This window comes from Notothenia rossii, assembly GCF_949606895.1.
Source record: "Notothenia rossii genome assembly, chromosome: 10".
Taxonomy (NCBI): Eukaryota; Metazoa; Chordata; class Actinopteri; order Perciformes; family Nototheniidae; genus Notothenia; species Notothenia rossii.
In genome coordinates, this window is record NC_136908.1 from 25,427,601 (window position 1) to 25,450,466 (window position 22,866).

Sequence of the window (22,866 nt, forward strand, 5' to 3'; positions counted from 1 at the left end):
AACCTACACTGCTCCCGGGGCGCCGTACATAATGGCAGCCCACTGCTCCTAACACTAGGATGGGTCAAATGCAGAGAAACCGTTGCGTTACTAGTACCTGTACTACGTAATAACAATAAGTTGAATCTTCTTCTTCTTCTTCAAATCACTTAGCTTAAGCAATGACATATCTTTATTTGAGACAGGAATTAAAGCTTTTCTTCATTTGACAAATATACAATACTTCAGATCATTGTCCACCTTCAAAATATAAAAATACTACAACAGAGAAACACACAGGAAGCAATACATTTTAAGGTATTCATGCAGGCAGCAAAAGCCCAGGCAGTGCAGAGAAGATGATTAATCTCTTAACTTCCCAATTAAAGCCTATAAGCACGCTCAGTTACCAGGAACAGACACATGTCGAGCTTAGTTACAAGGAAATTGAGAAAGTCAATTACTTGTGGAATGTTTCTGAAGCTAAACAACACTGCAGTTTACAAACAGTCACAATATAGAGGCGATAGGGGCACAATGTGTAGACAGTTTAACACTTTTTCTGCAAAGGCCATCTTGTAATACTGGGTCTTGTTGCAGTCCCTGAGAAAAAACACTGATCAGTCATGATGTGAAGTAATCTTGTTCAGAGACCTGGGTAAAACAATATTGCTGCAGTTCATTCTTGAAGTTTAATATTCTTGGATCACCAGATTTGTGCTTTCTAAAGGACACTTCAATACACAAGAATATACCCTCTTGCAGGTTTTTAGACACAATATAGTCCGATCAAGAATTTATGAGGCAAATCTTTGAGCATTTTGACATTTTTTATATTGATAGGGCACCATCTGCTCAAATTGTTTTTTTACTGATGTGACATTTGAATTTCAATAAGATGTATCCAGAATGGGGACACTTCAGAGTTAAATAAAGACCAAATGCAGCAGTAGGCTATATCTCATCTGAACTGCAGATGCTAATGTAGCTTCGGAAACTCCCTATTCCCCCACATCGTTCCAATGTCATATTCATGGGGGTGTGTGACACTTTTCTAACTTTCTAAATTAAATATTTGACATTAACACCCATCTCATCCTGTTTTTGAACAGCTGGGCAGAGCTAAAAAAAGAACTGCGGTATGAACACTCTTCCTTCATTCTTGTCACGACTACTTCTGTCACTTTTAATGTGAAAGTAGGCTAGATCAATATGAACAGTTTCTAGGAGAGACTGTCTTGATGTGTGACGTTATCCCCCTCTATAAATGATAATGTGTCAGAACATCTAAAAACAAGCTAGTTCTTTTTAACCATACCCCAACCCTAGGAGCGTCCAACATAGCTTTAAGCTAAATGCTAACACGCTAACAAAGTAAATATAATATCTTAGCATGCTCATTTCTTCATTCTTGTCACAACTACTTCTCATTTAATGTCACAACAAAGTGTAACATTATGAATGTTTTCTAAGAGAGACTGTCTCGATGTGTCCCCGTTTTTAAATGATTATGTGACATGACAAAAAACATTGTTAGATAGCTGTTTTTTAGAATAATGCAGGCGTAAGTGTGTCCAACATTGCTTTGAGCTAAATGCTAACACGCTAACAAGGTAAACACTATATCATCTCTACATGCTCATTCTAACATGATATAATGTTTACCATGTTTCCCTTTTAGTCAATATTTGCTGATAAGCACTAAACACAAAATGTAATGGACATTTCAGTTGTGCAGGTATTTTAAAAGATTGAGTTGATTATGACAGGTAAATGAGACAAGGAATTAAGTCATTTAGATTCATCCTAAAAGGGAGCATGAATGTCTAAAGGATATTTTATGGCAAACCATTTAATATTGGCCGATGTATTTCAAACACAACTCAGAAAATGTAAACTTCATAATGGCAGTAGAGTAAAAGTCATGAGCATTCATCCTCTGGGGAACATGAATGTCTACACAAGATTTTTGGCAAGTAGCCTACTTGTTAACCTATTTTAGGCATTTTTAAAGCAATGCCACTAGCACGGCCAAAATCAAATTTTGTACAATTTGCAAAACTTCGTTCACCTCAAACATTTCTTTGGTAATTCTGTGCAGATTTTTCTAGATAAATGGCAACACTGATATATCTGTAATAGTAACATCATCCATCTTAATACTGTGCTTTGAGGGAGTCACCTCCACCCATCTGGAGCTTCAAGCTTGTCAAAACAAGTGCTCTATTTGATGCAGTTTGTTAAGACACAAAATGGTGAACCTTTGCTAACTTCAGGCTGTATTTAAGTCCTGAAATAGCAAATAGTCAGTGGTGCATGCTTTGGTAATATGTTACATGATTAAAATCTTTTTTTTTATAATCTCATAAAAAAAAACATAACATGGAAAAGAATAATACTTCGTAAATATCAAGCTTTGCTACAACTCCCATTCATTGATTTCCACTCATTAAATACAACAAAGACATAATGAAAGTTGAATATGTGCTTCATCACGAGAGATCGTCCTCCTGGTTTGGCCCCGGGTCACTAAGGCAGCGTGATAGTTTTAGTTGGTCTTGCTCCTCCTGCTCCTCAGGCACTTTGGCTCTCGGCTCGCGGCTCTGATTGGGCCCCTGGGATTCACTCACCAGGCTAATGGCATCAAGGGGGCCGGGGTCTGGCCGAGCCCTCGGGTCCCGGGGGCTCTCACTGTTGTCATAGGTGAAAACCTGATGTTCTGGGGGATACATGCAAAGTGCAGTGACATCATTTATTGCTTAACATTTTTTTTTACAAGCAGCTAATAAATCATAAATACTTGTAGAAGTTTGGGTTTTAGTCAGGATTAATTCATATGGAGTCACAAGAGGGCCATAAAAGACATTATATCATCAGTAAATAAAAAGACATAACATTTAAATAATTAAATATAATCTCAAATCATTTTCATGTTAAAAAAAATACAATATTATGCTTATAATAATTATCTCATATTTGTCTTTATATATTCATATATTTTCATCGTTTATTTAATTTGTTTCTTTACATTGCACTTTTCTTGCTTACTGTTTTATTCTTTATTACATTTTTCAAATGTATTTAACATTTTGTTCTTTCATTTCTTTTTTTTCCATATCCATTTTCTTCTTCTTTTCCATATTCTTTGATGGCACTCCTACGGCTCCCTTCATTTGGGAGGCTATGCATTTCCACTTCACCTCCGAGGTAAATGTTTTACTATTTTACTCCACTACATTATTTGAAAGCTGAGGTTACTTTGCAGATCTAGATTACTACAACATTTAATTCCACTAATAATTTACGAAAGATATATTGAAAAGTCTGACCTGGTTCAAAGCACACTTTTCTCACTGACGGTGTTTCCTGGCGATTTGTAGGAACTGTGAGGTAGTGACTCATCTGTGAATAACACAAAGAGGTTCATAATCATAATGTTAAAATGAATGATGCATCAACATGTAAAATTAGAAAGAATGGCCATTAGGTTTTAGTTTGTTCATTCAAATTGAATCGTATGACAAAGGCGACATTTGGACGCCATTCAGGTATATAAAAGCATTTATCCTTAGTAAATGGGATTACACCAGCATAACAAGCCACTACAACCAATAGGTCTATCTGTAAATTAGGTTAGAAACCATTTTAGATACAGATCAATTAAAGGCTTAAAAAACAAGTCCCAGAATAGCCATGGCAACCAAAAGAAACCATAATATTTGAACATTGTTAAATAATTGAAGGTGAGACAGAGATGCTTATCTTCCATATATGCACTGTATATCATTAAATGAAATAAAGAGCATTGACTTTGAACAGGTCAACTCTGTGATTTTCAGGTTTAGGACCTAAATGAGCTTTCAAAATCAAGTATACTTCTAGGAGAAGTAGACGAGGCTGTTTGACTCACCCTCCTCTCCATCTCCACCCGCTGCTTCCTGAAGCGGACTTCACTCACGTTGTCCTCAAACGGGTCGATCATCAGGTCGTGTCTACTGTATGAACGAAGCTAAGGACAAAAATAGATTAAAAAAACAAAGCGTCAGAATCACATTTTATTACCTTTCTGATAACTCATTAAATTTCACTCTTTGCATAACAACGTCATGAATGATGTCCTATACCCTCTGCCTGGTCTTCTGCAGGTTACTTCGCAGAATCTTCCGGATCTCTTGCTCGCGACTTTTGGAAATACTCGGAATGGCCCGTCGATTGCCCGACCCTCTCTGCTGAATGTTTCTGTGGAGACATCGCATCTCATTACTAGTCATAACAACTCATTTTTATGGTTTTATTAAAAGCAAAAATGTTTCAGTTTTATTCTGGAACAAATTATTTGAATATTCAGAATCAGAGGCATGGTTAGGCTCATGTAAGGCAAGGCAAGGCAAGGCAAGGCAAGTTTATTTATATAGCACTTTTCAACACAAGGCAATTCAGAGTGGATTACAAAAAATGAAAGACATTAAGAAAATGACATTTAAAATCAGTCATTAAAAAGAGAAGTTAACATTAAAAGAAAAAATACATGGATAAAAGTTACAGTGGTGTCTAAGATATGAATAGTTCAATTAAAAGCAGTGACAAAAAGAAAAGTCTTCAGCCTGGATTTAAAAGTAGTAAGAGTTGCAGCGGACCTGCAGGTTTCTGGGAGTTTGTTCCAGATATTTGGAGCATAATAACTAAACGCTGCTTTACCATGTTTAGTTCTGACTCTGGGGACAGAAAGCTGACCAGTCCCTGAAGACCTGAGAGATCTGGATGGTTCATAATTTAGCAGTAGGTCAGAAATGTATTTTGGGCCTAAAGTTAACCATTCAGTGCTTTATAAACCAGCAGCAGTATTTTCAAATATATTCTTTGAGACACAGGAAGCCAGTGTAAAGACTTCAGAACAGGAGTGATGTGATCCACTTTCTTAGTGTTAGTGAGGACTCGAGCAGCGGCGTTCTGAATCAGCTGCAGCTTTCTAAAATATTTGTTAGTGAGACCTGTAAAGACACCATTGCAGTAGTCTAGTCTACTGAAGATAAAAGCATGGACAAGTTTTTCCAAATCCTGCTGTGACATTAGTCTTTTAATCCTAGATATGTTCTTTAGGTGATAGTAAGCTGATTTAGTAACTGTTTTAATGTGACTGTTGAAACTCAGGTCAGAGTCCATGACTACACCTAGATTTCTGGCTTTATCTGTTGTTTTGAACCTTGCAGACTGAAGCTCAGCGCTAACTTTTATACGTTCTGCCTTGGCTCCAAAGACCATTACCTCAGTTTTATCTTTGTTTAATTGGAGAAAGTTCTGACACATCCAGTCATTGATTTGTTCAATGCACTTACTCAGTGTTTGAATTGGAGCATAGACTCCTGGTGAAATTGTTACGTAAATTTGTGTGTCATCTGCATAGCTATGGTAACTTATTTTGTTGTTCTTCATTATCTGAGCCAGTGGTAGCATGTAGACGTTAAAGAGAAGAGGCCCCAAGATGGAGCCTTGAGGTACCCCACATGTCATATTTGTCAACTCAGATGTGTAGTTACCTATAGAAACAAAGTTGTTTCTGTCCTTTAAGTAGGATTCAAACCAATGTAGAACTGTTTCCGAAAGTCCCACCCAGTTTTCCAGTCGGTCTAGTAATATGTTGTGGTCAACAGTGTCAAACGCAGCACTGAGATCTAATAATACTAACACTGAAGTTCTGCCACTGTCTGTGTTTAAGTGGATGTCATTGAAGGCCTTTACAAGAGCAGTCTCAGTGCTGTGGTTTGGACGAAAGCCTGACTGGAACAAATCGAAACAGTTATTTAAATGCAAGAAGTTACTCAACTGTTGAAAAACTACTTTTTCAATGATTTTACCCAGAAATGGCAGGTTTGATATGGGCCTGTAATTGTTCATTACTGAAGCATCTAGATTATTCTTTTTTAAGAGCGGTTTAATGACTGCAGTTTTCAGGGCCTGTCGAAAAATACCTGAGTGAAGAGATTTGTTTACTATATGAAGTAGATCTGAGGCCATGCAAGGAAAAACATCTTTGAAAAATCCTGTTGGAATAATATCAAGGCAGCAGGAGGAGGATTTCAGAAGTTGAATAATGTCCTCTAGGTTTTTATCATTAATCTGATGGAATTGTGTCATGATGTCTGAATTGATTTTAAGTGGACACAGAGACAACACATTTGCTGCACCTGATGCAGAGGCACTGACTGCTTGTCTGATTTTCTGAATTTTGTCAGTAAAGAAGGAGGCAAAATCATTGCACGCCCTGGTGGATAGAAATTCAGAGGCTTCTGACACTGGGGGGTTAGTTAGTCTGTCGACGGTAGCAAACAAGGCACGTGCGTTGTTTTTGTTTTTGGTAATGATGTCAGAGAAGAAAGACTGTTTTGCGTTTTTCAATTCCAAATTATAAAGGCCAGTCTCTCTTTATAGATTTCAAAGTGAACCTGCAGATTTGTTTTTCGCCACCTGCGTTCAGCTTTTCGACACTCTCTTTTCTCTGTATTCACGGTCGTGGCCTTTCTCCCTGGAGATATTTTCTTCCCAGTGACTTCCTTTACCTTAGTTGGAGCAATGGCATCTATAACATTTTTAATTTTTGAATTAAATGATCTACTAGCTCATTTATTGAGATGTTAGCAGGGGCAAGTGTTGAAGAAAAGTTCTGAGTAAACATTTCCCTAGTATTTTCAGTTAAATATCGCTTTGTGGTTACCTCTTTTTGAACATTTTTGTGAACAGAAATAGAGCTCTCAAAGAAAACACAGGAATGGTCAGAGAGTGCAACATCAGTCACCACAACATTAGAGATATTCAGACCCTTTGAGATCATTAAGTCCAGAGTGTGCCCCTTATTGTGCGTGGGCTCCGTCACATGCTGAGTCAGTCCATAGTTATCAAGAACACAAAACAGTTCTTTAGCCCATCTGTCCTGAGGGTTGTCAATATGGATGTTAAAATCACCAACAATGACTAGACGGTCAAAGTCAATACACACTATAGACAGCAACTCGGTAAAATCATCAAAAAAGCTTGCACAGTATTTGGGTGGTCTATAGATATTTAGGAACAGAGCTCGAGAGGAGCTTTTTAGCTGCAGGGCCACATATTCAAAAGAAGCAAAGTTCCCATAAGATGTCTTCCTGCATTGAAGGGAATCATTGAACAAAATAGCAACTCCACCCCCTTTCTTATGCATTCTTTCCTGACTAATAAAACTAAAGTTGGGAGGGGTTGATTCGATAAAAACAGCTGCACTGTTATTTTGTTCAATCCAAGTTTCTGTTAAAAACATAAAATCAAGATTGTGCTCAGTGATAAAATCATTGATTAAAAATGTTTTTCCTGCCAAAAAACTGACATTTAATAAAGCTAGTTTAAGTTTGTTAAACACACTATAAGTCAGGTTTTTTGTAACAAGCTGTGGCTGACATGGAATCACTGCTAAATTTGATAAACTCACACAAACCTTTGAGCGCTTCCTGTGTCTAAGATGATTCACTGCTCGTAATCTATTACCTATCAACACAAATATCGGCAAAGCTACAGGCAGGCAGGGCCCTGGCATGTCCTGGAAAAAGTTGAGAGTGCCATACGCCCTTGAGCCTGGACCCAGCAAATATCAGTTTGCAGCGTTTTGTACACACACATTACATTACATTACATTGCATTTAGCTGACGCTTTTATCCAAAGCGACTTACAATAAGTGCATTCGACCAGGAAGATACAACCTTTAAGAAAACAGAATCATATAAGTACATCAGGTTTCATAGAGCCAAACATTTCAAGTGCTACTCAACTGGCATTTAGAAAGCCAGCCCTTTATTAGTATATAAGTGCTTTGTTAGTAATTTTATCGCTCGAAGTGGAGTCTAAAGAGATGAGTTTTCAGTTTGCGTCGGAAGATGTGTAAGCTATCTGCTGTCCTGATTTCAATGGGGAGCTCATTCCACCATTTTGGAGCCAGGATAGCAAACCCACGTGTTTTTGCTGACGGGAACTTGGGTCCCCCTCGCAGTGCGGGTGCAGCGAGCTGTTTGGCTGATGCAGAGCGGAGTGCACGTGCTGGGGTGTACGGTTTAACCATGTCCTGGATGTAGGAAGGGCCAGATCCATTCGCAGCATGGTACGCAAGTACCAGTGTCTTGAAGTGGATTCTAGCAGTTACTGGAAGCCAGTGAAGGGAGCGGAGGAGCGGTGTGGTGTGGGAGAATTTGGGAAGGTTGAAGACCAGACGAGCCGCTGCATTCTGGATGAGCTGCAGAGGTCGGATGGCACATGCAGGTAGACCAGCCAGGAGGGAGTTGCAGTAGTCTAGGCGTGAGATGACGAGAGCCTGGACACATCCCTATCAGTCTTTGAAGGGGAGGGAGGACCCACCACCCTGCTCCTCTCATCATAGGAGGGCAGGGTGAGGGAAGCCGGGCGAGATGGTGCACGTCTCTGTTTCGGTGATTTTGGTGGGCGTCGTTGAGGGGCGGGGGTAAAGGACATGCTGCCAACCCTGCGTATCGCCTTCATGCGGTCATTGAACTCCAGGAAGGACTGGTGCCAACCCTCTGTATCTCCTTCATCTGCTCATCAAACTCCAGGGGGGTGGGCGAGGGTGAAAGGGTGAGCGGAGAGTAGAGAGAGCTGGGGGATGAATGAAGAGTATCCTCAAAGGCGTTGACAGGGGGGGTGACGGGCAGTGGAGACTCCTCCATTTGTGTCATAGGTCTCCCATAATCAGAACATTCCTCAGGCGGGTGCAGTGATACTTCTTCAATGTTTTCTGCGCGATGTGTTGTGTCTTTCTCCTGTTTTGATTCCTCTTGCCGCTTGTCCTTGGCAGAGGGAACAGATTGATGACGCAGGCAGTTGAATATGTTAGAGATAAACAATTTCACTCCTGACTTGTAAAGGCAAACTCCATTTGCCTTATAAAAATGTCTGCGATCCCAGAAAAAGTTAAAATTATCAATAAAATGGACAGAATGGTCAGGACAGACAGTTGAAAGCCAGGTGTTCAGTGCAAACAATCTGCTGAATCTCTCCACTCCTCTTCTGACTGGCGGTAGAGGGCCACTGATGAACACCTCTGCATTTAGAGAGCTGAAAGTTTCCAACAGACATTTAAAGTCTTTTTTCAGCATTTCTGACTGTTGTTTCACAACATCATTTGTTCCAATGTGCAGTACCACATTCTTCACAGTCGGATGTTCAGCCCCAATATACAAGATCTTCTCAGCCAAGTCAGAGACCATATCCTTGGGAAAACAGAGTACTTTGGTGTTGTTCTTACTACACAGACTTTTTACATCTCTTACAGCAGAGTCACCCACAATCAGAGTTTCAGGCCCAGTCGTTAGCTTTCCCTCTAGCCTTTTACTTTTGGAGTAGCTGTTGGTCCTTACCCTGCTGTGTGAGGAGGACAGGTTATCCAGGTCATTAGAAAGAGATCTCCGGTTCTCGGTCAGCGGAGCGTATCTGTTCTGGATTGGCACACTTGGTGGTTTAGGAGGATTGTTTGTAATTCTCCCTTTAGCAGCTGTCCATGGCTGTTTCCTAGTATGAATAGGGGTTGAAGAGGCACTCTTCCTGGGTGATAAAAATGCAGGCCAGCCGGTCGCATCACAGATTTCAGAGCGCTGGGCTCTGCCTGTTATTCGTCCTCTCAAATCCCATGGAAATGATTTACTCTTAGGCTTTGCACCCAGAGAGTTCCAGGGAGGACTACCACTTGTAGATTTATTACCCGGTACACAGCCCTCCTGTTCCTTGGAACCCTTGTAGCTTCTAACTAGCTGTGAGTTAGCATACCCTTTTCCATTATTTTGCAACACTGGTAAAGGGGTGTCATTCCCACGACATAATCCATTCACTTCCACGTTAACTTCCAACCGTTGCATTTTCATTTCCAACACAGCCATCTTCTGTAGAAGTTTCTGGAAGTCATCTTTAGAGAACGGAGGCATTTTGCTACCAACTAGCTTAAGCTAAATAGCATGCAGTAGCCTACCAGGCTTTAGCTTTCGCTAGGCCACGCTACTGTAAGACTGAGGTTGTTGTAAAAGTGTTGAAATATGGCTGAAAACCTCCGTCTATTTACGAAGATTAACTGTCCCAGTGATAAGTTAATGTCCAGGAGCCGCTGCTCGAAGTTTTCCGAGAATAAGAATAGGAAAATCAGCATAAAAAGTAAGCAGAGGCAAGAGCAAACAGAAAAGCGTCTGCACTGTAACAGCCCGTCTACACTACAGGCATCAAAAAATCTTGAAGCTGGGCGTGTCTGAAGCTTGGCGATTTTTTGCGAGCAACGCGACCAACAACCAATCACATGAGTCTCCCGCCCCCGACATACAAAGCAATAGCAATGTTAAAACGAAGTAAACTGGATATAAACTCTCCAAACAGGCGAAAAACCTACCAGTTTCACCCACTGTCTCTGCCACCTCCCTCCATGCCTGGTTCCTCCGGTTTGTATCCCGGTAAATAGTTCTGGTCTTAAAGAACCGGGTGATTTGCTACCGTAATATCTCGTTTGGAATATGAAGAAATGAACTGCGGTCTGGTTCTCCCAGCTTGCACGCGGTTTGATTGGCTAGCGCTTGCACTGGCGGGATTTGCATAAACGGGATTTGATTGGCTGATGCCAAGCATCGAGCCTCAAAAGTTGAACATTGTTCAACTTTTGATGCCGATAGATGCTCGCGATGCTTGCAAAGCCATGCCATGCTCCCCACAATGCAGTTCGGCGAAGATTAAAAATCTTCTACGTCCCCCCATTCAAGTGAATGGGCGAAGCGTTGAAAGCATTTTTCGATGCCTGTAGTGTAGACGGGCCGTAAGAAAGATAAGGGAGGTTTTTTAATATAAATATTTGCCTTGGTATGTTGGTGCAGAGCAATAAACATAGTGGGAGCAAAATAAAAATATACAACAACATTCAAGAATCATAAATAACAACATTTTCAAGAAAAATGCATTTTGATCAAAATGTTAAAATATATCTGTTGTTAAAATGAAAGGGAGCTTCACAATATTTGCAATATATTAACCAAGGACTGTAATTTGCAATGTGTGCTGTGGTAAAAGTCCAAAGCAATATGTGTTAATGTCACAACGGAGTAAGATGATATTTGGTACAGAATGGATTTTGGGTTTAAAAAGAGTGTACATACCCCTACAAAAAACATATAGGAACTGATACATTTTGTGTTTTTTTTGTGTCAATTAACACTAATGTTTTAAGGCATGCACATGAATCGAGTTACACTAATGCATCTCTCGAACAAATGCCCTGGTATTTATATCTGTTTTCATTTACATCCAGGAGACTTGTAGTGTTCGACCTCAGGTGTATGTGAAAAAACAGAATTTGTCTTCATGACCTCTACATGAACTAACACTCACTGCATGGAGACGGAGGACAGGATGGAGGGCAGCTTGGCGGCGCTCCCACTCTCCACCAGCATCATAGCCTGCTTCATCTCCATCTTGTTGTAGAAGGAAATGAGCTGCGGCTCGGTGGAGCGCTCGCCTGCGATCAGCCACTTCTTCAAATAGGCCTTGTTGAAGCGGTTCAGCCTGAGCACAGGAAGCAATCATTAACATTTATACTCAGTCACAGCGTTAAATAAACTCATAGAATTGATGGTAATTTGATCATTACCATACAAATACCTTCTGCACTTCCCCTTATTCACACTAGTCTCTCTAAGTGTATTTGTACTGTAAGAAGGAATAGATGTGTATATTGTTTTATTTTAATCTTTTCTAATGTATGTTTTTCAAATATATGTTTTATGTGTGCCGATTGAAGGGGTTAAAACTGATATATATAATTTAGTTTTGTACTTAATTTTTGTTTTCAATTCAGCTTAGTTACCAGAGAGGGTTTGCTCATTTAAGATTTGTTTTTAACGTTCAAATTAGTTTTTGTTTGTTTTTTACTTTAAAATACACTATGTTTTTTTCATTCTATATTTTCAGTTAACTTAAAAACATTTTTTAAATGTTTTATTTCCTGGTTCTCGTTGAGTTTCTACTGGCTACTAAATCCAAAACATTTAACAGATGAGGAAACAGAAACTCGTGTACATTTACAGAAATAAATATGTGCACTGTCCTTGTTAAATAAATGAATAACAACATAACTGTATATCCTTTAGCTAATTCTCTCCTATCGTAAGTGATCTATTTTATTTACATAATATGTATCTTCATAATGTTCATAATTTCAAAACCCATACATTGTATAAACCTTGCTGTTAGGCCGTTTCTTAAGTAATAGGGAGGAGTCAGAGGAAAAATCCTACTTGTCTTTCCAGTGATGATGTCCATAATGACCACAGATGTCTTCAATTCCTGTGAGGAGATGACCCAGAAACTGGAGACAAAAGGAAAGTGATATGATGTTATTTCTGCATAAAGATGAACAATAAACAAAAATGTGATTCAAGCTTTAATATTTGTTACATCTGGTAAGTTAACAGTGTTCCAGGTCAGATTGTGGATTTCACCTGTGTGTGGATCTCCTCATTAATGGATGGTTTGCTCTCCTTCTTCTTCTTCACGGCCAGGAGCTCCACCAGAGGCCTGATTGTCATTCCCTGAAGATAGAAACAACAAGTAAGACCATGTAGATAGTGATAAAACCGACAAATAACTTTCGTAATAATAATAACAAAGAAACCACCCCGTGTCTTTTTCTGGACCACTTTTACTTGATAGAAACATTATCCAGGAATTATATGTTTTTTAAATATAAAGTGTATTATCTTATAATACTTCCTTTTATTTTTAAATATAACTATGACATTGCTTATTAAAACTATATATTACATGTCATACTATACTATGCAGTATGCGTTTTCTTTTATGATGCTCTAACATCTACATACCTCCTCTGGTGATGATGAATGAAGGCTTTTCTTATATATCTTAATTTTGTCTGAAGTCACTTTATTGCAGATAAAACAGAGAAATGCAAATGTCCCTCTCACCTGCACAAAGACAGTGAAGAAGATAACGGTGATGATGGCGGTGAGGAACATGTTCTTCCTCTCGTTGTCGGTCAGCAGGAACCCCAGAGAAAAGGCGATAGCACCTCGCAGGCCACCGTAGGCCACGATGAACTGATCCTTTTTGGTCAACTTCACGACACGGAATTTATTAATAATGCATGTGAGGCCAATGACTCCTTAAGAATGGACAGAAAACAACATGATACCGTTTATCAAGAAGAATAACTGGAAAGAATACAGCGAAAAAAAGTCACTAACTGATATGTTCACGGTTTTTATGGTAACTGACCGAGCACTCTGGACACCAGACAGAGGATGACGGTGGAAATGACGAAGGTCCAGTTCCAGGCGTGAGGACCGGCCACCGTGGAAACACCGAGGAAGATGAAGATGAGCGTCTCACTCACGCTGCTCCACATCTTCAGGAAGTATTTGATGGTGGTATACGACTTGTGCGAGACGTTAGCCTCCACGTACGGCCGCATCAGTACGCCACATGCTATCAACCTGAACATGACAGACAGGAAACAAGGAGAGCATTTTGAAATCTGGCTGTAAGGGTATTGGTTTGGATTAACAATCCCATCTTGTGTCACAGGAACTTACGACATGATGCCAGACAGGTGGAAGACCTCCGCAGAGAGGTAAGCCATGTAGCTGTAGAGGAACACGAACAGGGGCTCGATGACCCGGGTGTGTGTGGTGAAGCGGGAGGTAAAGGCCCCCAGGAGGCCGTAGAAGGCGCCCACCATGACCCCCCCCAGTGAAACCACAAAGAAACAGACGACCCCCAGCACGCCGTCCAACACGGTCACAGTTCCTGCATGAGAAAACTCCTCGAACAGGTGATACAGAACCTGCCGAGGGAAACGTTCACTGAGACTTTCTTTGTGTTTTATTCAAGGTGCTTCCTATAGCTCTCAACACTCAACGTTTGTTATTTAAGTGAAGGTCATTTTTTCTTTGGTCGTTCCTGTCCGTGCTCTTTATTCTTCTCACCTTCCTTTCATTTCTCTTTCTTTATACTTTGACCCCTCTTTCTTCCCCTATTCAGTAACTTACTTCTCTATAATTCCCTTTATAATCTTTCCTTCCTTTCACACTTCATCCCTAATTTTATCTTCTTTCTTTCCTACCTTCCTTCTTTTTCACAACCTTCCTTCTTTTGCATATACTACCTTCCTTCTCTTTTGACATACTTCCTTTCTTTCTTCCTTCCTTCTTTCCCTCCTTCCTTTCTTCTTATATTCTTCCTTCCGGTTTTTCCCCCATACTTCATTTGTTCTTCCCTTCCTTCTAACATATTGCCTTCCTTCTTTTTTACATACTTCCTTCCCTCCTTCCTTTTGATATACTTTGTTCCCTCCTTCTTTCACATACTTCCTTTCTTACTTAGCTCCTATTTTCCTTTCTTCTCCTACTCAATAGAACCTTACTTCTTTCATTGCCCCCTTAGTTCCTTCCTTCCCTTTCTCCCTTCTTTCATATATTCCTTCTTTTCTTCTTTCACCCTTCCTTCCTTCCTTCCATCCTTTGTGTCTTTCTTCCTTCCTTCTTGACTTCTAACTTCTTTACTTCACTGCTCAATTCCTTCCTTCTGTCATTGCTCTCTTCGTCCTTTCTTCTTTCTTTCTTTCTTTCCTTTTCTCTTAACCCTATTCCTTCCTTCTTTCAGATTTTTATTTTCCATTCTACCTATTTACATCTTTCCTTTCTTCCATCATTAAAACTTTCCTTTCTCCTTTTATCAATTCAAGTAGAAGCACCAGCGCGTTCCCCCGCCCCCCTCACTCACCACGGTGACGGCGTCGTTGAGCAGCGACTCCCCGAACACGAGGATGTGCAGCAGCTCGTTGATTTGGATCTCCTCGAACACGGCCAGGACGGCCACGGGGTCAACAGCGGAGACGATGGACCCGAACAGCAGGCAGGACAGCAGGTCCACCCCGGCCAGCTGCACGCCTTCGATCTGACACACGGCGAAGATCATCCCCCCGATGAAGAAGACGTTCCACAGAGTCCCCACCACGGCGAACACCAGGATGGTGCCCATGTTCTCCATGAAGGCCCGGATGGGCAGGAAGTAGCCGGCATCGAGGATGATGGGGGGCAGCAGGTAGTGGAAGAAGAGCTTGGTGTCCAGGACGGGGGCTTCCTCTCCGACGGCTTTGATGATCCCGCCCACCAGCAGACCTACGCCAATCAGCAGACAGCTCTCCGGGACCACGTTGGATATATTAGGAATGATGTGAAAACCTGAGAGAGAAAGATTGGAGATAATTACTCAGGTAAACTAAAAGTCAACACCATTCACTTTTACTCCTTCTCATAAACCTTTCTTTCAGCAAAAAGTGTTCCCTTATAGTTTTGTATTATATCATGGGTCAACATTCCCTTTCTCCTGTATATTGTATTTGAACTTTTGATATAAACATTAAGTACTGTCAATCTTTTTTTTTAAAGGGGCCCTTTTATGCTAGTTTTCAGGTTCATTAATATGAACAGAAGAGACTACATACTAATGTATGTAGTCTCTTCTGTGACATGTCTCCATGCTCTAATGTTCAAAAAGCTCTTTATTTTTCTCATACTGCCTGTGCTGCAGCACCTCTTTTCACCCTCTGTCTGAAACCAGAGCCCAGTCTGCTCTGATTGGTTAGCTGGCCCGGCCCGTATCCTAACTGTTATTGGTCAACCGTTAACTTTAGAGAGTCTCATTCCCCCACTCCTGGAGAGGGGGAGACAAGAACAGTTGTTGGTCATTCTGGTAGCCCCAGGACGCCACTCGGCGCCATGGTACGCAGAAGTGACACAAATGATGGTGGGCCAGCCTTGGACCGTCCCTCAGTTCCGGGGGGCGCTGTCTCAGGAAGCGGGTGCAATAGGGGCGTTACCCACTCTGGGCCAACCTCTCCAGGCTTGGCTCCTGAGAGGAACAGGCTGAGAAAGGGTGGACTGTCTGACAAAGTTATACAGACTATCCAGGCAGCAAGAGCAGGATCCACAACAGCCTGTTACAGGACGAAGTGGTTGGCATTCCTATAGTTACTGAAACTGGTGCAGCCGGGCGATTGATTCACAAACCATCGACCTGAAGGACGATTACTTTCATGTCGAAATTGCTAGAAAGCCAAAACACAGGAAGTATTTGCGTCTATGAGTACAACAGATTACCGTTCGGCTATTCCTTGTCCCTACGCACGTTCAGCAAATGTGTGGCCACAGCGCTTCAGCCGCTTCGCGACCATGGCATGAGGGTTTTATTTGATCTCAACGACCTCATAGTCATGGCCAGGTCCAGGGAATAGGCAGATGTTCCACACAGCCCAATTGATCTTACACCTAACCAAGTTGGGGGTTTGCGGTCAATTGGAAGAAGAAGAGCAGTCCCATGCCTCACCAACAGGTGTGGTATCTGGGGATTTTGCTCAATGCAGCCCCCATCGAGAGCGAGGGGTACGCCTACGCCCCCATCGAGAGAGAGGTGTACGCCCCCTCGATAAGGAGGGCAGCCACGTGCCACTGTCAGAGAACAGACAGACGTTCCTGCTTCAGGCAGTTTGCAGTCTGAACGTTGGTGCGAGGAAAGGAGTCTAGAGCCTCTGTCCGGTACATTGGCTCTATTCTATCCTATCTATAGCTACTGGTGGACAAGGAGCTTGCTCATGCTCATGCCACAGTCAAGGTGTATGCAGCAGCCATCTCGTCCTGTCATGAGGGATTTAGTGGCAGACCAGTCTTTAGCCAACCGCTAATGAAGCATATTTTGCAAACTAGTTTGGTTAGACAAAAAATATATACAGTCAACCTGACAACTTTAGCCAGGATAACCTACTCAAACCAAACTCTATACAAATTATACTAATATCTCTTAAACGAAGTTGTAAAATGGCACTTCATACTTTAAACAAATTGTGACTCATGACTCGGCTGTATTTTTTCCCCTGCTGTAGTGGAAAAGTAAATTAACGTAAACTCCTTATCCCAAACCTAATATTATATAATACCCAGAGTCTATATTCAGGAAACGGTTCTGTGTGCGTTAGAGCAGCACTTTGATTTGAAAACAAAAAAAAATAATTCACTCAGTCAGCTGTACGCCACTGCAACCATCTCATCAAATATACAGTAGAGGCTGCTGCAGGCGTGAATAAAAGACTGAACATAAATATCTGTGGAGGTCATATTTTATGTTTTTAATCTAGATTTAAATGGGAACAGTCAATAATATTAGCATTTAGTGGATGTTATACGGGGCCACAAGTTAAGTGTCGTAACCAACTTATGTTTAATGTACACAAATCTGTTTACAGTCCACATATTTATATATTACTACAAAAGCAAAATATGTAATGTAAACTGTACAGTATTTCATTTTACATAAAATGTCGTCTTTACATGTATAAAGTTTACTTATATCTGCATTTACTTGCACTTTGTGTCACTTGCCTGATTCTCTTTCAACATTTATCTTTTATATTTCAATAGATTTTTTTTTTTATTTCAATTTCTTTGCGCAACATTTCTATTTGTTTGTAAATCTTAAAGAATCACTATTATACTTTTTGGGGTTTTCCCTTCTGGCAGTGTTTAATATAGTGCACCTGAACCGCCTCCATTGGACTCCTTTGTTTACTTCAGTAACATAATGTGATCACTATGCAACACTCACACTTCTATTGGCTAGCGCTCCAACACATTGTAGGCTATGTGATAGGCTAAGTGGCGGGACATCTCTAAAAGGTTGATCAATAATAACAGAGCCGGCCAGCAAACCAATGAGAGCAGACTGGGCTCTGGTTTCAGACAGAGGGTTAAAATAGGCAGTAGGAGAAAAATAAAAGAGCATTAAAGCATGTCACAGTAGAGGCATAAAATACAAATATGAACCTGAAAATGAGCATAACATGGCCCCTTTAAGTATTTTGTATGTTGCATATTTGACGGAGCCCGGGACTTGGATTTTCAAATTATGCTGAACATATATTACCAATGACAATAAAGCCTTTGAATATTGAATCTGTTGAAGACAACAATCATTTTCAATACTTTTAGTATAAATGTTAGTCCCCAGAGCATTAGGTAATTGTCTGTTTTGTTTAAAAATATTTCCTAATAGATTTCATTTTCAATGATATTCAACAGAGTGTCACTGCAAAAACCTCACATTATAGCTATGTGTTAAATAAAGGGCTGATACAGTAGATATCACTGCTCTGTTAATCTCACATTTGTCTGTGAGCTGAATAGGCCTTGACATTCAGCCTCCCTATCATGTGACTCGGGTCGAGGCAGCTGTAAGGAACATTTTCTGTGATGTTTTATGCAGTCAGGGGTCCGTGCTCCCCCCGCTCTGCCTCTACACTGGGACCTTTGTTATCGAGCAGTGCATTAGGACAGGAAGTTGGACCGGCCCTCGTCAGCAGCAGCTGGACGGAGCAGATAAGACGCAGAGCTGCCAACGACTCAGTGAAGGAGAGATTCAACCAGCCAATCAGAATCAGCGCTGCCCGGTGTCCTCCATTCAGGGAGGCAGGGTGAACTATTTTATAATAATTCAAAGGCAAAACTTATCTTTATTTGTAATAAATCTCACAGTAATAAGGGCAGCAGCAGTAACTAAGTACATTACTTGAGCTCAATTTGAGGTACTTGTACTTTACTTGAGTACTTCTATGTTATGCTACTTTGTACCAATACTTTACTTCATTTATTTCAAAGCTGTAGTTACTTAAAATATAACTAATGCATTAAAATATGATTTTATGATAGATACCCAGCAGTTGTTTGAGTAATGCAAGTGACCAGCTGCAACATTAAACTGATGAACACATGTATGCATCAATAATTATAATTCACTGGTATTATGAAAAGCCCTTTTTGCGCGATAAATACTTTCCCTTTATTTTCTTCGAGTGTTTTAAGACTTTGAGAGCAACCAAGTAGTCCCTTGAGTACTTTTACTTGAGTAAACAGATCTGAATACTTCTTCCACCACTGGGGAGGGCCTAAATTAGAGTTCTTATTTTATTAGGAACAGTCCAATGATATTATTTTCTAAGGCAACACAGTTTCTTCGCTTCTCAGCTACTGAAAAGGAGTATCAACAATTGGTTTCTTTACCCCAAATGAATCATTTCTGGTGGACTAATAACAGTGAAAAAGTATCAATGTTAGCAGAAACACATGTTATATTTTTCATGACATTAGGTGGAGTTTATACTTATTAATCAACGCACAAATACCAAATGTTGAGTTTTTAAAGTAAAATTGAATAATAATCGGGACTAAAATATGTACTTAGCAGGACATCTTAAAATCTACATTTTGTAAAGCTTTCTGCAGCACAAACGTTTTAAGTGCGATAATATTTTTTAAATGTCCTCATTATAAAGCATAATGTAGATTTAAAAAAAACTTCAACCATGACCAATTGTTTGAATACAATAGATATTTTGTGATTTTCTTGAAAGCTCTGAACATTGCAGATAGTGTGGTCGGCAGATGGTCAAACATTTCTTGGGTGTGTGGTGTCACTGTTTAAATAGAACATGATATAATAAAGAACAACAACAACACTTGTTTGAATACTGCAAGCGCTCAAATACTATAGAAAATAATAATGATATGTGATATTATAATTGAGTTTATGAAACAAATATTAAAATAAGAACAATCGTCGGTGCCTTTGACCATATCCACTCTGCTACTGAATCACATTTCTTCCCTTCAGATTCCTAAAATATCAAAAACGCATAGGTCTTGCTGGCCTAACGGCTGCTAAGAAAATGGTTGCGGTGCGCCACAATTAGTCCATTAAGCCATGGTTTTAACTTGATGTTGTCCATATGGAGCTGTCAACAGCCCGTATCAATTGGATTGGAATGTGATTCCTTTCTCTCTGCATGTGTAAATGTAATTTGATGCTGCTCGTTGCCTATTGGCGCTTGAACCAGCCCACAGGGGTCCTGGGAAGGGTGGGGCGGGTGTTTTGATCTTATTATGTTTTGGCTTATGGTGTTTGTGTTTGTTTGTAAGGGAGCTGTATGTATGTTCTTTCACATGTTGTTCTGCCTTGATTAAATGCAAATTTGATCACACAAAATAATAATAAGAATCGAGTAAGCCAGCTGCCTGTTGGAATAATGACTTATTTTATATATTCTTTGTATCCTGGGGAATAGTTTATCCTCTCAGCATATGAGGATATGTGGTTGTGTAAAAGCTAAAGGTCAGAGGCGAGAGAAGACTTATTATAAAACTCCACAGAGAGAGAGATATGTAATACTTTTAATTAGTCTGAACAACTGCAGCCAAACCTCTGCCAGGGTTATTTAAAGTCTAATCCTTCATCATTTGCTTAATTGACAGACACAATGACGCTTCTAAAACAAGTTTGTGCTGCAGAGAAATATAACCGGAGTATTCAGTGGAGACTATCAGCTCTCCTTTGGGAACCCTTATATTACACTGTAACTTTTATTCATGTATTTTATGCCCATGTTATTCATGTTTATCATATCCGCTTTCCTTTTTCTTTTCTTTTTTACAAGTCTTTTTATTTCATTATAGTGTACAGTAATCGATGCCATTTCATTTATATTGTAATTTCACAGTACCACAGTACACTCCGCTTTCCTTTTTAATTAAGGTTTTTAAATGCCATTTTATAAAGTGTTTCCACTCCACTATTTCTTAATGCTCTTAATGTCTTTCATCTTTTTAAAGCACTTTGAATTGCCTTGTGTTGAAAGGTGCTAAATAAACTTGCCTTGCCTTAAACATCTTTGTTTGTTATTAACTGCTGTTGTTGTAGCTATTATTTTTGAAAATCCTGGCTGTCGGTAGCAAGACATGGCAAAATACTTTTTCATTTTGTAACCATGGATTGTAAATATGGGCTGTTTACATAGGACACATGGAAGTTTAACAGTTACTTGAAGGAATCCTGAGAATCCGGATAAACCTCAGGCTTGAACAAGCAGCTGTTTTTGGTGCACAATTTCTTTGTTTACATGTGCTAATTTAAAGTAGAAGGGAATATAATGTGTTTTCTTTTGGTTGTGTTTATGTGTTTATAGGGGTGTTTTATGATCCAGGCAGCAAAAGGTGTTGCTTGGACAGAACCAAATGTTTTGAGGATGTACTAACATAGGTTGTTAATGGACTGCATATACGGCAGATTAAACAATAGACTCAACATTTTTTTTATGATATAAATATATTTTGAAAGGAAAGGGAAGTCAAAATGTAAAGCATTGTCAGCAATTTAGTAAGAATTCAACTTAAGCAATGACCTTTTTCTGGTAACTTATAATATGACTCTCTGAGTTGACTTCAAAACATTAGCTGCTGACACCAGTACCTACCAAGAAACATACTCACACCAAACTCCATACACAATTCTTACTTTTTAACTAAATCTGTCTTTCACCAAGCTGAAACAACATCACAATATCAAATCCTCAACACAGTATGTTCACACCTTTCCAGTGTGCCTAGGAAAAAAATGCTTATTTCTACAGTATCACATGTTCAGTCATGATGCCTGTATACTTTAATCCCTCAGATCTTGTACTTGAGTAAACGTAGAAGTACCAGAGTGTAGGAATACTCTGTTACACGAAAAGTCCTGCATTTAAAAGGTTACTCAAATAAAAGTACAAGAGTATTATCATCAAAATATAAAAGTACTCATTATGCACCCATTTCAGAATAATATTTATTATTTGTTTTGATCATAATGATTGATCATGAAAGTGTTCTCAAAGCTGGTAAAGGTGCAGCTAGTTTGAATGACTTTGTATACTGCAGGGTAGCTTGTGAATTTACTCCAGGTGGAACTAACGTCTGATTAAACACTTGATGATATTTCACATCATTCATCTAAATATGTAAAGTAACTAAAACGTACATAATAAATGTAGTGGAGTACTTGAACTTGAGTAAATGTACTAGTTAGTTTCCACCTCTGACCCATGCTTGTTATTGTGCATTCATTTCTGATGTTTTATTGCAATTTTCCTCCTTTTACTCTTTAAAATGGCTTTACATGTTGTCATAGAAACACATACACTTTCAATCTGACCCTGATAAAACTATTGTATAGGCTGCAGATATCAAATACATGACAGTTTTTGCTAAGCACCCATCATTTCCTGATCCCCAGCCCCTCATTGATGCTGAATGAGGACCCCTTTAGTCCTGTGGCCACTCACCGAGCTTCATGAGCAGGGCCAGCAGGATCCACAGAGAGATCACGAAGGGCTTCCTGACGTCCTGGTAGTTGAAAGAGAGGACGGGGAAAGCCTTCTTGTGAGTGGTGGAGTTAGTTTGGTGGTGGGGGTCCTCCGGCGTGTCTCCGACTGGACCCCCCGACGTCTCGTTGCTCCCCGACACAACAACAAGACTCCCGGAGGCTACGGAGAGGAAGAGGAGCAGCCAGACGCAGAAGAAGAAGAAGCCCGTCCTCCAGCACCGGGCGGGTCGCAGCTCAGCCATGTTGTTGAGATGCTTTGACGGCTGCTGATCGTTCTCTAGATCCGATGAAGATGAAGATGAGGATAGGACGAGGAGAGGGAAAGGTGCGCAACGTAGAAACGCGCACTTTTACGCACTGTCATCTCAAAATTACGCATAGTTTTAGAAGAACAAACGGGGGTTAAATGTTGCAGACATACAAGCTGCTGTCATCAGTGGGGGTTATTTTAAAACTCTTACTCGCCTGCTGAGAGGATTTAAAGCCTGGACACTTGTTGGCGTGTTGTTATTCTCTCCTCAAACGCTCTGAGAACTTTATCAAGTGTCCATATCCATCCCCATCACACAGAAACCTCCCAAGCCCACGCCGAACTCTTTTTCTCTTGAAATAACACACAGCAC

General features: G+C 40.1%; 1 protein-coding gene across 1 annotated transcript; it reads right to left on the bottom strand.

Moving 5' to 3' along the window:
• Positions 1-154: 154 nt before the first annotated feature.
• On the bottom strand, positions 155-22,831 carry slc9a1b (solute carrier family 9 member A1b). The gene is made up of 12 exons (XM_079654080.1): positions 22,203-22,831; positions 14,780-15,240; positions 13,591-13,841; positions 13,274-13,491; positions 12,964-13,160; positions 12,481-12,570; positions 12,277-12,347; positions 11,372-11,545; positions 4,104-4,218; positions 3,890-3,988; positions 3,309-3,381; positions 155-2,698 (listed from the first exon to the last, which is right to left on the bottom strand). The coding sequence occupies exons 1-12, from the start codon at positions 22,483-22,485 to the stop codon at positions 2,472-2,474; spliced, it is 2,259 nt and encodes a 752-aa protein (XP_079510206.1). The 5' UTR covers positions 22,486-22,831; the 3' UTR covers positions 155-2,471.
• Positions 22,832-22,866: the final 35 nt, after the last annotated feature.

Bases quoted from the DNA above. Each gene is read 5' to 3' on its own strand.
- slc9a1b (XM_079654080.1), bottom strand. From the start codon at position 22,485: ATGGCTGAGCTGCGACCCGCCCGGTGCTGGAGGACGGGCTTCTTCTTC. The intron at 12,348-12,480 runs GTGAAATCCACA...TTTTGTCTCCAG, and splicing joins ATGAGGAGATCCACACACAG to TTTCTGGGTCATCTCCTCAC. The intron at 2,699-3,308 runs GTCAGACTTTTC...TGTATCCCCCAG, and splicing joins AAAAGTGTGCTTTGAACCAG to AACATCAGGTTTTCACCTAT.